The 15,113-nt window shown below is 55.9% G+C and overlaps 4 protein-coding genes across 4 annotated transcripts; all 4 read left to right on the forward strand.

The window, feature by feature from the left end:
- Positions 1–1,685: 1,685 nt before the first annotated feature.
- B0I36DRAFT_245785 (uncharacterized protein) lies at positions 1,686–3,788 on the forward strand (the record flags this gene model as incomplete). Its single annotated transcript, XM_046150185.1, has 5 exons — positions 1,686–1,854; positions 2,019–2,046; positions 2,112–2,294; positions 2,375–2,523; positions 2,593–3,788. The coding sequence occupies 5 exons, from the start codon at positions 1,686–1,688 to the stop codon at positions 3,786–3,788; spliced, it is 1,725 nt and encodes a 574-aa protein (XP_046011738.1).
- Positions 3,789–5,321: 1,533 nt separating this feature from the next.
- Positions 5,322–8,753, forward strand: B0I36DRAFT_325811 (uncharacterized protein). Its single transcript, XM_046154273.1, has one exon. It carries the CDS (start codon positions 5,700–5,702, stop codon positions 8,496–8,498), a length of 2,799 nt encoding a protein of 932 aa, XP_046011739.1. The 5' UTR covers positions 5,322–5,699; the 3' UTR covers positions 8,499–8,753.
- A 286-nt stretch (positions 8,754–9,039) lies between these two features.
- Positions 9,040–9,395, forward strand: B0I36DRAFT_132938 (uncharacterized protein). Its single transcript, XM_046148237.1, has one exon. It carries the CDS (start codon positions 9,073–9,075, stop codon positions 9,322–9,324), a length of 252 nt encoding a protein of 83 aa, XP_046011740.1. The 5' UTR covers positions 9,040–9,072; the 3' UTR covers positions 9,325–9,395.
- A 129-nt stretch (positions 9,396–9,524) lies between these two features.
- B0I36DRAFT_350328 (uncharacterized protein) lies at positions 9,525–13,635 on the forward strand (the record flags this gene model as incomplete). Its single annotated transcript, XM_046156879.1, has 8 exons — positions 9,525–9,776; positions 9,871–10,016; positions 10,055–10,143; positions 10,322–11,123; positions 11,166–11,601; positions 11,773–12,030; positions 12,266–12,368; positions 12,515–13,635. The coding sequence occupies 8 exons, from the start codon at positions 9,525–9,527 to the stop codon at positions 13,633–13,635; spliced, it is 3,207 nt and encodes a 1,068-aa protein (XP_046011741.1).
- Positions 13,636–15,113: the final 1,478 nt, after the last annotated feature.

The following is a 15,113-nucleotide window of genomic DNA, read 5'->3' on the forward strand; positions in this document are numbered from 1 at the left end:
AAAGTCTATGTTGAGCCCCGGAAGCCACAGGGGCGGGTGTCAGTTCGGCCACGGCGTTCTGCAGGGCTCGTGATAGTAAGACAATGTCAGCGCATGAGACAAGCTTGACATATTCAACATATTGACGTGATTTCGTTGTCTCGTGCGACGATAGTAAGTCAATAGCAGCGGCCGACAGCTCGGCAGGACAGGAGAATAGACTGTGGTGACAAGCACTGCGAGCACTGCGATAGACGGCTGGTGGACTTTCTTGCTTGACGTTAATGAGAAAACACCTGGCCATGGCGTGAGGTCAAAGATCTTTCACAAAGCGAGCGAAGATGTTGCACGAGCTCGCAACCTTTGATGTGCCCTGAATCCGGCCTCGTCTCATGAACCTCCCGTGAGCCTATGCTATGCTATTGCGCCGTTGGACTGGGATGTTGGCGATCTCCTTCACTGATCCACAACCAAGAATAGCGACCCATGAGCACGGCCCAGACTCTGCCACCGATGTCGAATTCCCCATGTCCTGATCCACTAGGCGTGCGCGTCACTCGTGACAGAATCCTCATTATGCGACTTTTAGGCTTTGTGCATGGTTTCAAGAGCGAAAGGTACTTGACAGGCTGGATGTTCACTGGAGGACGCCTATCCAGGTGACAGAGGAAATGAAGCCTCAGGTGCAAGCCAGCAGGGGGAGGGCTCCATGACGACAAGCGCTAAACCAGGGGGGCGGAAGTCGGAAGATTGCACCCTTGCGCACTCAACGGTGAGAAGTTGCTGACGGCAAGCTCGCTGGCGGAGTAAGTCGTCCCTAAGCCAAGGGCGGTGCGGGACCTGACAGCGCATTTTCGAATAAGCGCATGGAGCCACGGCGTTCTAAAAGTATTTAGCTTGAGCACGCCATCGGGGGATGAGGGCAGACAGACAGGCAGCTTTGAGCCGTCTGGGATGCTCGCATGCGCTGTCTGTCTCACACCCCACCGCAAGCCGTTCTTGCATCATCAGGAACCTGGAGTATGAGGCCTTGAGGGCACACAGGGAAACCCCCTTTCCAGGACTGTCTGTGCCAAGTGAAGACATCGCGTCATTAGCATAGGAAATAGGACACACCGTACGTCTCGCTTGCTGTGTCCGACACGCCAGGGGTCCTGAAGGTTTGCGGTGAACGAGTGATTGGCGGCCGCCAAGAAGATGGCTGATCAGCTACCTGGACTGCACGGCAACGGCTGTCAAGGACTCCAGGGTGGTGGTGGTCTATGGGTATTACTACAGGAGTGAGGAGGGCGACGGCCGTGTACCCGTACCTTGCGTGCTGCAGGTGGGTACGCTTTTTCAGCCAGGTTGCGTCAGGGAGCGGGCTCAAGCTTGTGCCGATGGTCGCACCTGCCCCGCCGCTTCCGTGTATGGCCGCCGCCGCCGCCGCAGCAGGAGGACGGACAATTCCTGGTTCTTGGCCTCGCATCCCGCCGACTCGTAGGCTGGGTGTTAAATAAAGTGGCCTGCGCAAGTAGCCTGTTGCCGCTCGTTTCCTCCCTCCTCCCCATTCTCTTTCTCGTTGTGATTCATCGCCCTCCGCGCTTGGCTTCCTGGCTTGAAGACCCTGTTACGACCATAGACCGACAAACTCTTTTGATACCCATCCGTCTTCCCAAACCCAGAATCCCGTCCGACGACGAATCCAACAAACCCTTTCATACACAATGGCCAACTCTCCCCACGGAGGTATCCTCAAGGACCTCATCGCTCGCGATGCTCCTCGCCACGCCGAGCTTGCCGCCGAGGCCGAGACTCTCCCTGCGGTTGTCCTGACCGACCGCCAACTTTGCGACCTCGAGCTCATCCTCAACGGCGGCTTCTCTCCTCTTGAGGGTAAGCACCATGTCCAACCTCCGCAAGTCCCTGCAAGCAGTCCAATTGCATACCGCCAATCTTGGCGAGACAAGATTGAGATTGTCGTTGGCCTTGTACAGGCAGTTTCCGGCTTTGAACCGGCTTACGTGTGAACGGGAAGCTAATCACGTCCTACGTTATAGGTTTCATGAACCAGAAGGACTACGATGGGTACGCCTCCGATATCGACCGCGCAAGGTCTCAATAAAGCGAACACGTACTGATAATTGGACTAGAGTTGTTAAGGAGAACCGCCTGGCCGACGGTGCCCTCTTCTCCATGCCCATCACCCTCGACGTCACCCAGGATGTCATCAATGAGTCTGGCCTCAAGCCTGGTCTTCGTGTCGCCCTCCGCGATCCCCGCGACGACAAGAACCTTGCTATCCTGACAATTGACGACATCTACAAGCCCAACAAGTAAGCAGCAGCGGGAACGCTAGACACGGCTGCCTGAATGGCCGTTCTGGGGACAAAGTACTGATTCTCACTTGCGATAGGGAGCTCGAGGCCACCGAGGTCTTTGGTGGTGTTGACGAGACTCACCCGGCCGTCAAGTACCTCTTCAAGACTGCTGGCGACTTCTACGTTGGCGGCAAGCTCGAGGCTATCAACCGCCTGGAGCACTATGACTTCCTCGACCTTCGCTGTGAGTTTCAAGATTACACAACGGGGTGTAGACCATACGAGCTGGCATTCTAACAGAAATTCCTCACAGACACCCCTGCTGAGATGCGCCTGCACTTCGACAAGCTCGGCTGGAGCAAGGTCGTCGCCTTCCAGACCCGTAACCCCATGCACCGCGCTCACCGTGAGCTGACCGTCCGGGCCGCCCGCTCGCACCACGCCAACGTCCTGATCCACCCCGTCGTCGGTTTGACCAAGCCCGGCGACATCGATCACTTCACTCGTGTCCGTGTCTACAAGGCGCTGCTGCCCAGATACCCCAACGGCATGGCTGTCCTTGGCCTTCTGCCCCTGGCTATGCGCATGGGTGGTCCTCGTGAGGCCATCTGGCACGCAATCATTCGCAAGAACTATGGTGCCACACACTTCATCGTCGGCCGTGACCACGCTGGTCCCGGCAAGAACAGCCAGGGCGTTGACTGGTATGGCCCGTACGACGCCCAGTACGCCGTCGAGAAGTACCGCGACGAGCTCGGTATCGAGGTCGTTCCCTTCCAGATGATGACTTACCTTCCCGACAAGGACGAGTATGCGCCGGTTGACGAGATCCCCAAGGATGCTCGCACCCTCAACATCTCTGGCACTGAGCTTCGCTCCCGCCTCCGTACTGGCCGCGACATCCCGGAGTGGTTCTCGTATCCTGAAGTTGTCAAGGTCCTGCGCGAGTCGCACCCTCCCCGTGCTGCCCAGGGCTTCACCATCTTCCTGACAGGCTACCAGAACTCTGGAAAGGATCAGATCGCCAAGGCTCTCCAGGTCACCCTCAACCAGCAGGGTGGTCGCTCTGTCTCGCTCCTTCTTGGCGAGACTGTCCGCACAGGCATCTCGTCAGAGCTCGGCTTCAGCAAGGAGGACCGTAGCAAGAACATCCAGCGCATCGCCTTTGTTTCTGGCGAGCTTACCCGCTCCGGCGCTGCCGTCATTGCCGCGCCGATTGCGCCTTACGAGGCTGACCGCCTGAGTGCCCGCGAGACTGTCGAGAAGTTTGGCGACTTCTACCTCGTTCACGTCGCCACCCCCCTCGAGTACTGCGAGAAGACCGACAAGCGCGGCATCTACGCCAAGGCTCGCGCTGGCGAGATCAAGGGCTTCACCGGTGTCGATGCCCCGTACGAGACGCCCGCCAAGCCCGACATCACTGTCGACTGCTCCAAGCAATCTGTCCGCTCTATTGTTCACCAGATTGTCCTGACTCTGGAGAGCCGTGGTCTTCTTGACCGCTTGTAAATGTTTGGGCACCGATACAGATTGTTTGGGTTCTAGCTTTCCACGGCAGAAGCGGCGATCCTGGGTTTTCATTTGCACATTGGTTTGATCATGGACGATCACGGCGCTTTCATTGGGGGTAACTTAGCGTTTTCTGCAGACCTACAGAAATAGGTCGGCATGGTTTGTGATAGACATTCCACTGGAGCCAGATTTTGGAAAGATCTAGACATGTTTGTTAGTTCTTGGAATCGACAAAGAAAGAGTCTTTGCCGCGTTTACATGTTTCTTTAAGTTCCATACAAGTGCACCGGCGTTTCGCATCTAAGAAAGTTGTTGCGTGCATGGTCTCACTCGCTTGTTGCTACGCGCGCGCCTACTATTGGATGGGTCTCCTTTCGAGACTCTTTAGATTGTGCAAGCTCGGAGAAACGGCCAAACACGAACAGTAAAAGACCATGCCTCATGGCTTCCCGCGGCCGCATGCACGGAGCGAAATCTTGGGGACTGTTTGCGACGTTGACGAGCCTGTAAGTTCCAGGTGCGCTTGTGCGGGCAGCGCTGTAGTTTCGGAGAAGTACGGTCATGTTTCTCACAGCACCAGAGGGTTCCGTGGGAGGAGGAGGCGGGCTACTTTTCCTACTCAGCGTGCATTCCGTCCAATCTTCGACAGACCACAAACCGACGAGGAGAAAAGGCGCGCGTGGATGCCGGTGATCAATTTGACGTACACGAGGTATCTATGAAACTTTGAGGTGCTTTGAGGGAAAGATTACTACGGCAGGCTAGAACAAATACTCCTGCCGTTGATCGTCGGCTCCACTTTGCGCCTCGATCGGGGGGCCTGCGTCTCAGCACAATGAGTGAAGAGAATGTTGTGCTCAGCAACATGTGACGTAGGGCGCCTGTGCCGTAGAGGAGACCAATCGGCAGGGACAGACTACCTACATGCATCACCCCGAACCATAAATCACACACATGCCCCGAGTAGACTGAGAACCACGTGATAATCAGCACGGCAATTGTGGGCGCGACACGGGAACGATTCCAGAAGCCTGGCCTGGCCCGGGTCATTTGACAGGCCGGGGCGTGCTAGCCGCCGTGCTTCGCTCCCGTTGCCAACTTTAGCACAACAATAGCCCGCCCGTGGTCCCCTTGGGCGGGGTGGAAGGGCAGGAAACAGCGGTGCAAAAGTTCAAGAAATGGGTTCACAGGGAGACAGACAGGGGCTAAGCATGACGGGCAGCAATCCCGTGGGAGGGCATGACCAGTCGTTCGACTGCTGCCCAAGCAAGCGCCCACGCCAGGCGGCCCTGGGACCTCGCGAGGCTTGGCTCTGGAGCTTTGTGTGTGCGTGTGCGCTGGCAGGGCAGCGGGAGCGCGTGAGGCGCAGAGAAGGCAAGAAAGCGAGGAGGGGCAGGCCGCTGCCCTCAGGCCAGTCATTGTGCGAGCTTGCCGCCACCGCCAGAACGGCTGCCTGACCCTGGCAGCGCGCGATGCAATCAATCCATGCCAGTTCCCCACTCCCGCACACCCACACAGCACAGGCAGGCTCACAGCCGATGCCTAGACGCTCTCTAGTGCCAGCCCTCTCACAAGCTGCCAACTGCTTCTCGTGCTGCTGTCTCTTGTGAAACAATCCGGTTGGTTCTTCCCTTTCCTCCTGTGAAAACACGACAATCACCGCCTCTCCTCCGCCACGACCTTTCCACCAACACCATCCACAGGACGGGCCCGCACACATAGCCGGCGTCCTTCCCGCGAACGGCCTGCGTCTGTCTCGCTGCACCTACGACTGCAGAACACGAAGCTCAACCACTCGTCTGCGAGCACATCCCCACCATCGGGCCCTGTTGGGCTTCTGACAGGTCCACTGCGCACAACTGGCCACCTCGCGCTGGCTGGCTTCCCAACAGCCAAACCCACCTCGCCATGGGCAGCTCAGTCAAGGATCGAGATGGCGAGTCCATCTCGGCATCTGCCATCTCGGCCTCGGTGGCCGACGACCCTCATCGGGAGCGCAAGTCCCGCACCAGCAAGAGCGGTGACAAGCCAAGAGACAAGGAGCGGCACCGTGAGCGGTCAGACAAGGACAAGGACGGCGACGACAAGGACCGCAGCCACCGCCACAAGTCAGACCGGCCGCGCAAGCACAAGTCTCGGCGAGACCCTACCGAGGACGGCGAGGACGGCGTTTCGCAGACGTCCTCACATCGCCGTCACCGGACAAAGGAAGAGAAACAGAGAGAGCGGGAACGCAAGACGGCGAGCATGAGCGACCTCACGCCAGAGTCGCTGCTGGGAGGCAGCAGGATCAGCCTGCCATACCCGAGCTTCAGCAAGGCTCACAGCAAGGAGAATGTGGGATCTGTGACTGACCTCTCGGCGGCGACCCAACGCACCAAGCCTCTCACACCCGATGCCACCGCGACGGATCTTGGCGACAGGAAACGGTCAAAGTCGGCAGACACCACCACGACAACGCCAGATGAGAAGAGGTCGTCGCGGAACAGCAGACCGCCTAGCCCACCCGAGACGGATCTGTCCAATGACAAGAGGTTCAGCAAGGCGTCGACACTGAGCCCCAAGGGTGAGCCGGGCTCAGACTCGCTGGATAGGCCAAGGTCCAGGACGTCTGACCTGTCGCGGTCGGCATCCAAGCGAGACGATAGGTCGAAGCTGTCTTCCAAGTCACGAGCATCCAGTCAAGCTACTTACGTACGATCATCAGCGGATCATCCTCCGCCTCCTCCACCGCCATTCGGCGTCACCATTGTAGACGATGAAGATTCCACTCTCAGTGATGATAGAACTGCTGGCGCGCGGTCCGCTGCGACGTCAGTCCTGCCGAAACGAAATTCGTCCTCTCGTAAGTCCTCTCGGCTTGCCAATTATGTCGAGGTCGTGGACGATTCTCCAGACTCCGTCCAAGACTCGTCCCCAAGAACTCCCACTGTCCACCCGGCCTTCCCACCGCCGCCTCCGCCGCCGTTCATGGGTGGCAAGCCCAGCGCGACCCCCGAGGTATACTACGAAGACGAACATGACCGGCCTACTCCAACAGCGACGCCGATGACAGACTTCGGGCCGCCTCCCCCGCCGCCACCGCCACCTCCGCTAACCATCCAGGAGATCCCGCGTGTGGACTATCTCCTGCAACATGGCGGTCTGACCCACCCTGTCTCCAAGAACTTCCTCGCCGCCATTCCTCGGCAGAATGGCACAAGACCTTCAAATCCGCCGCTTGTTGGGGCGGACACGCTCTTTGCGCCGCTTTACAACATGCTCGACCAGTACCAGGCTGTTCTCAACAAGCAGGGCTCTGTGGCAGTCGCGACTGGTCACAAGTCGGTCGCCCGACGACTGCTCGACCGCCTGGAAGACGTCTTTTCTAGAGACCTTCCTGCGGACGGATGTTCGTGCATCATGTGCGAGAAATACCCCGATGAGCATCGCGGGCTGGGATGGGGCGAGGTGTTGGAAAGAGTTGGCGGACGGGTTGAGCTTCCCTCTTGGCCTCCATTCGACTTGGCTTCCATGACGGCGAACGCTATCGAGGACTCAGCAGCTATACCTCCCCGTCCATCATCACCCATCAAGCTTGATCCCGATATCGCCGAGGAATTCCGCGATCATTATCTTCGGCAATCAAGAAAGGTCAAATCCGCTGTCGACAAGTGGATGAACAACTGCGCTGATGCACCGGCCCCTGCACCCTCAGAGGTTGACGACGAGACCTTGTCCTTTGCCATTCTAACAAGCTTGACCCAGGAGGAGAAGCCATACTTTTTGGCCTTGATCTCTGGCGCTCGCGAGCTCCAGCCTTCGGTCCGAGCACCAACACCTATGCGCAAGCCACGGACGGATTTCATGGTCAAGACTGGATTGTCCCTCCAGAGACTATACAGACTTCCGCAACCACCACGTGACGCCGAGACTGCAGTGTACCTGGTCCGCAACCCGACGCACCACGACCTACTCTCCACCATGACTGATATCAGCCCCCAAGAGTGGGAGATTTTGATTTCTGGCCGTTTTGATGGGTTCCTGTGGTCTGGTGCTGACGCCGACGAACTCTTGACCCCGACCGCCGAAAATCCCTCAAGAGGCACGACGCCAGCCAACGGCTTCTTCTCACCACCACCTTCGCGCGGGCCCATGACTCCTGGCAGAGGCATGCGTGGCACCCCAGGCTTTGGCGCCTCACGCAACACCACACCGTTCTCTGGCATGTATTCTAGGGGGACGACGCCTGCCTCCTTCGTGTCTCTCTCATCATCAGTCGGTCCCGGTCAGAGCCGGCATGCCGTATCACACGATGAAGAAATGGAGATGGCTGTTCTCGCCGAAGTCGAGCGAGAGATTTACCAGGGCATGGAAGCGCTCGAGGACGCCTTTGAGAGACTGCACCACCGTGCCGAGATTGTCCGCAATGCGCTTCGCACACGAAACACTGGGTTGCTCACAAGCCAGCAGCACCGACGCGCAGGTCGCATCGATGTCCTGCCCCAACTCAGCGGCGATAGCTACTCGAGCGACTACCAGCGACCGCCCTGGGCCTTGGGTGATGAAGATGGCATAACGAGCGAGAGTGATTGGGGTGGCGACGACTTTGATCTTAAGCCGGAAGATTCGGCCAGCAACATTTCGAGCAACCGCCACCGTCGTCCGAAGAGACGTACTGAGCGGAGAACTCCGGCGCCAATTGAGGAGGATGACGAGGAGAACTAAAATTCCGGTGCATGGACCAGAGACGGAGGTCTGCGCACCCACTACTGCATTGAACGGTGTTGTTGAATTTATGGAACCAATCTGGCATCAGATCGGACTGTACCCAGAACCTGCGACAAGCGATATCTGGAAAGATAACAGTTGCCAACGAACAAAAGGAAAACATCTTTAGCTTGCATCTATCACTAGCATGTCACCGGACGATCGAAGGGGTGTCGATGAATGACGAATGAATGAATTGAATGATTGCGAGAACAAGTGTGTCCCAGCTGATGACCTTGCCGCCCCCTTGTGAACATTCCCAGCCTTGGATCAAGATGCCCGGCATCGATAAGGTGGTGCCAGGCTCCTACAGGTCGAGTCAGATATGTTGCAAATCTCTCTCGTCGCGATTACCCGTGCGGCCCTCTCTCTGGCTTTTCCTTTGGGACGGAGGATATTGGCTCGACTCGAAATGACCACTCCGGGAAGGAAAAACACTTTTGCTCTAGGTCATGATGTGCCATGATGCAGCGATTTGGTCCTGTGGCTTCCTGCTGACCACTCCTACCTCGAGACACACACACACCAACTCATGTCGACCCTGAACCGGATTCGCCTTTCAAACTTGTTGGATTACTTGCGGAAAGCGTGGAGCAATGATCACCACCACCGACGAACCTGTAACAGACAGACATGCAAAAAGATTGGAAAAAAGGAGAGTGCAAATCAAGGAAAAGATACCAAAAGATGTAGAACCTCCCGTCTCGACCCCTCAACACTCCTTACCTCCTCCTGCCTTCCCGTATGTTCCCCATGGTTCGACCATTTCCCCGGGGTTCAATGACCGACCAAAAGCAGGATCGAGGACGAGCCTTGCGTTGCTTGAACGTGTATGAGACGTATGGGGATAGAAGGGGGACAAGGGATGTTTTACCACTGTGCGTGTGCGAATCCAGGGAGGAAGGAAATCAGCTTAGGGCGAGGGTTTGCCGGTCCGCGGTTTCGCAGTTCGCGGTTGATCAAGAAGTCCCGTCCAGTTCAGTGATGGAGCCAGAAGACTCCTTGTATCAGAACTTGAACCGCCTTGGGAAAGAACGTGCTTGGGTGGAAGACGATGAGATGAAAGAGGAGGCGGAGGACGAGGAGGAGAAGAAGGTGGACGACGAGGTTGTCAAAGTGCCGTTCAGGAAGATGGAAGCTGATGACGATGGCGAAGACGAAGGAGATGTGGTGGATGTCTTGAAAGTGGTGTCGCCAGTTATGGTCCAATTTCCTGATTCAAAAGAAAAGACAAGAGTACAGTATCAGTACACGGAATAAGAGTCGGCATGTCGGTACCAGACATCTTGTGGGCAGAGAACGACGGGATCAACAAAAAGACTTACCATAGCTCTCAGTGCAGGTCGTGCTGGTGGTGCTGGTGGTGCTCTCGGACCATGTGGACGATGATCGTGTCGACTCAGATACTCCCAACGACGACGATGGAGTCGTGCTGCTGTTCGAGTATCCCGTGGGGGTTGGCGGCGCGGGGAAGTAGTATGTTGAAGTGATGGTCGTGTTCGACCTCGTAATAGTTGTCTCGCTGCACGTCGACGGTGTTGGCGGGACAGTAACAGTCGACGGGATGCTGCTGCTTGTTTCCCTTGTGGTGACCGTGCTGCTGGTATTGTTTGGGAATGCTAGAGACTCGGACTCGGAGCAGGTGCTGGTTGTGGTCTGGGTGTACGACTCTGTACAAGTTGTCGAGTTGGAGTAGAAGCCTGACGATTGGGTATCGCTTGCACTCGGTGGCGAGCCTGAAGACGTGTTGCTTGTTGTTACAGAAACTGTCACGATGGTAGTGCTGATGTCGCCGCCTGGTCTGGGGTGGTCCGTAACTGTGGATGAAACGGGCTCGTCCGAGGAACTCGCCGCCCTGCTTGAAGTCGAGGAGCTACCGGCTGCGGCGGTAGTGCTCGTGTCACTAAAAGACGGCGCTGTATTTGGAGTATCCGACGTGTTTCCCCTGCCTGAGAGAGAGCTTGGTTCCCTGCCAGACAACGAACTTGTCTGTCCGGTGCTTTGTGTTGACGAGTTTGTGAATGCAAAGGACGACGTAGTGCTCGAGTACGGGTTGATCGTCTGTGACACCGTGACGATAGTCACAGAGACTGATACCGACACTGATATGGACGTCGAACTTGTGGACTCGCTCTCGGTGGTGCTCATCGAGTCCGCGCTCGTGACAGAAGATGTACTTGAATCGCTGCTTGATGGTGCCACGTTACTGCCCGTCGAGTTTGTGAAAGGAGGTAATGATGACTCGGAAGAAGGCGCATCTGCGCTCGTGCCACTGTTCGTAATGCTTGTAACGCTTGTCGCAGATGATCTACTCGAGCCAGACTCGATGGACATCGTTGATCCAGGTGTCGACGCTGATGGTCCTGAAATGGTGGAAGTACCAGAAATAGAGAGTGCTGAGGAACCACCAAATGCCGAGGATGAGACCTCCGAAACACTTCCGCCACCGGAGTCACTCGCTGGCAATGTGGCGCTGCTAGCAATTGCCGTGCCTGGATCAGACGAGAAGTCCGTGCGGGTTCCAGTCGGCGAGGGAGCTGTGACATTGGCACTCGCAGACAGGCTGCCGCTTCCTCTACTGGTGTGAGTGAAGGTCGTGATGTTCGACAGTGTATATGGTGGCAGCGGGGTGATTTGCGGAACTGAAAATGATGAACTTGTTGTTGAAGAGGCAAGAGGACTCGAGAAACTGCTTAGTCCCGTGCTGCTGGAGGCAGTATTGGGAGCAACAGACACAGTCATGGAAATTGTGTTTCTCGTCAAAAGCGAGCTGCTCGTGCTGCTAATCGAAGAATTGGAAATTGAGCCCGTTGCGGAGGAAGTTTGGATTGCCGATACTGTGACGATCGCTGGACTTGTTGTTGGTCCAGAAGAAGTAGTACCCGACGGAGTGATGGCGACGTTACTCGACTCAACTGAATCCGACAAAGTCCGTGATGACACTGAACCGGTTGCATTGGTAATTGACCCTGCGCTTCCAGATGATATGAAACTTCCCGATGGCAGGGACGTAAACCCGGACAGAGATGCTGTGCTTGTTGTGAGACCTCCAGTGGAGATAGTGTGTGTGCCGTTGTCTGATGCCGAAGGAGTCCCTATTCCAGAGCCTGAGCTGTCCGTGCTGGTTGAATTCGTGAAATAGCTCGCGGTGCTAGAAGCAGGTAGCCCTGTGGCTGATGAACCTACTGGTTGACTTGGATCACTAGTGTTTGTTGCTGCGATGGACGTCCAGATGGAGTTGAGGATACTCGATCGTGTGGACACAAAGCTGAGGCCCACCCCAGAAGTGCTCAGCGCAACAGACGAGCCCGTGGTTGTGGGCAAGCTGGTCGAACTGGAGGTTAGGAGAGCAGAAGAAGAATTGGCAGTGCTCGAGGTGTTAACAAAGGACGATTGCGGCCCTGCTGATGAGCCCGTGTTTGTCAAGGAGACCGTCTGTTCACCCGACGAGGTCGCTGGCTGCTGGGACTCTGTGATTGTCCAAGTCCAAGTAGTGGCATTGCCTCCCGAGTTCTGACCCCCAGTAGCCAGTGATGAGACGTCCGTCGGCAAAGCTGCAGACAGAGCACTTGAGAGGTTGCTTGCAGCACTAGACGAGCCACCAGCTGTTGTGCTGGCACTCGATGTAGGAACTGAAGTAGAGATATTGGTGATGCTTATCCGAGATTTTGATGAGGCGGAAGAAAGGGCGGCGGAGCTCTGACTACTCGCTGCAGTAATCGTAGTGGATGAGGACAGAGTGGTGTTCACAACATTACTCGTCGCGGTACCACTACCTGATGAGCCACTCGAGAACGAAGTTTCAAGACTTGGCAAGCTTCTGCTGGAGTAAGATGCTAGCAGACTGCCAGAAACCGTAGAGAGGAGCCAAAGAGAGCTCCTAGTCACTGTCGCCGTGAAGGTGGAGTTGCCACTGACCGTCTCAGTTATGATGGTGAATGTTGCCGTGCCAATGATCGCAGAAGACTGATCAGTCGGTCCTGCCGAAGCTGTTGCATTGGACAGAGGAAAGGGCACGGAAAAGGACACAGAGTTGCTCGAGAACCCTGGCGGAGTGGGTGACGATGCCACTGAAGTAGTATTCGTGTATGTCGAACTTGTGCTCTCGGAACCCGCAGTTGACCTGCTCGTAGTCACTGCCGCTGACGAATTGAGATATACGGACGGTGACAAGCCACTGCTCCAGGTCATATCTGATGATGATCCTGAGCTTCGAGTCTCTGAGACAAGCAGCGTGCTTGACCAGTTGCCAGAGGCTCCAGAAACCGTCGTGGGCCGCGCGCTGCTGATATCAACAGGCGTCAGAGTTGGGCTGCTGCTCGACACGTTCGTCAACCAGACCGAGGTCCACACGGAACCGCTGCCACTTCCAACCAACGTCCTGGTGACATTCGCCCCAGTCCAAGGAGGAGATGGAAAGACGTCGGTAATTGTGATGATTGGATTCGATGCTGTGAAAGTGATGTTTGACGATGGGCCATTACTCGCCAATGTCGATGTCCAGGCACCACCACTCCCGGAGCTCGGCAGTGTGGTGATATTCTCAGTTGGCCATGAGAATGGTGGGAACACGCTGGTTATGACCGTCGGCGTTGGGCCTGTAAAACTTATGGTCGCTGCGCTAGAACTGTTGGTGATCCAAGTGGACGTCCAAGGGCTGCCAGTCCCTGTACCTGTCAGTGTTAAAGTCGCATTGGCATTTGGCCAGGAGAACGGCGGGAAATTGCTCGCTACGACAGAAGGGCTAGTGCCAGTCACCGAAGGATGGGTTACCAGAGATCCGTTAGCGCTCCATGCTGATGTCCACGCACTGCCAGAAGCGGTACCGGTAATTGTGGTAGTATTCTCAGTTGGCCAGGAGAATGGAGGGAACACGCTTGTGATTATGGTCACCTGCGGGACAGTATATGTCACGTTGGACGGACTCGACCCGTTGCTGATCCAAGTAGATGTCCACGATCCCCCCATTCCGGTGCCTGTGACCGTGGTGGTAGTGTTTTGGCTTGGCCAAGAGAAAGGTGGAAAGACGCTGGTCACGACTGTTGGTAAACTTAGGGTTGATGTGACGTTCGCAGTCAGCGATGCGTTATTGTAGTATGTGGACATCCAAGCTCCACCAGAACCAGTGCCGGTAATAATGGTTGTGGCGTTTGGGCTCGGCCATGAGAACGATGGAAAGACGTCCGTTATGACCGTTGGCGGAGGTGTGGTGGCCGACACATTCGCTGTGAGCGAGCCATCGCTGTAATACGTGGATGTCCATGCCCCTCCAGACCCAGTCCTAGTTGTGACACTGGTCGTATTCTCGACTGGCCAAGAGAAAGGCGGGAAAACACTTGTGATAACGGTTGGCAGTATGACTGTAGAAGTAATGTTCACCGTGAGCGACCCATTATTGTAGTACGTAGATGTCCAAGCCCCCCTGACCCAGAACTTGTCCCGATGACTGTGATGTTCTCACTGGGCCACGAGAATGGTGGAAAGACACTTGTGATTACACTAGGTTGTGCCGTGGTGGAAGTGATATTTGTGGTTATGGATCCACCGCTATAATAAGTTGACGTCCACGCACCCCCTGTGCCTGTCAATGTGGCCGAAGAATTCAGACTTGGCCATGAGAAGGGCGGAAACACACTAGTCACCCCGTCTGGTCTTGTCCTTGTGATGGTGACAATGACAGCCGTACCTGCTGAAGATGTTGCTGATATATCTATGTTGCTGGACGCTAGCGTACTTGACAAAGCGGTCAAGTTGACGCTTGGTGATCCGATGGTCCCGGAAAAAGATATCGAGTTCGTGACACTATTCGATCCCGTCACTTTCAGGGTCTCAGTTGTGGAAACGGTAGAGCTAGCTGTGCTCCAAGCAGAAGAAAAAGTTGGAGTGATCCCGTTGGTGAAGTTCGAGAAGGGTGGCCCAAGATTTGATGTTGATCTGGTGCTTTGAAAAATCGTCGAACTAGTCGTCGAGGGACCGGAAAGTGAGGTGTAAATAAGGCTAGAACTGATGAATGGCGCAGTAGCAGTGACAGTATCGTTGAGGCCATTGACGCTTGGAGTACTGCTGGAGACCGATATTGCGCCACTACTAGCATTGACCGATACTGAAGTACTTGACGGGATGCTGGATTCTGACGATAATCCACTGACAGTCTCTGCACCGGATGTCAATGATGACGTCGTGTTAACGAGAAGTGAGCTCTCTGCGATGCTCCTGGATGTGCTCGATTCGCCGTCAGCAACTGTGCTGCTCACAATAGGTGCGGGGGTCGAGGTAAAATTCCCAGATATCGCCAGGCTGCCGGATGCAGGAATACTGCTGAAGATGAGAAGTGTGCTAGTAGTAGTTCCGTTCACAACACCGGGGTTCACGCTGCTCGTGAGAGAAGGAAAGGTTGGCTGGGTCGTGTTTGAGCTCGGGCTTAAACCAGAATTTGTCCCAATGGAAGTCGAATATATGCTAGCTGAAATAGACACTGTGCTGAGGTCCCTCGAGGTGACGGTCGGGGTCAGCGTGAAACCGCTGGTGTACCCTGACGAGGGGTTTGAGATTGGGATGGAGCTGGCAGTAGAA

Source organism: Microdochium trichocladiopsis (genome assembly GCF_020744255.1).
Source record: "Microdochium trichocladiopsis strain MPI-CAGE-CH-0230 chromosome Unknown B0I36scaffold_6, whole genome shotgun sequence".
NCBI classification, from domain to species: Eukaryota; Fungi; Ascomycota; class Sordariomycetes; order Xylariales; family Microdochiaceae; genus Microdochium; species Microdochium trichocladiopsis.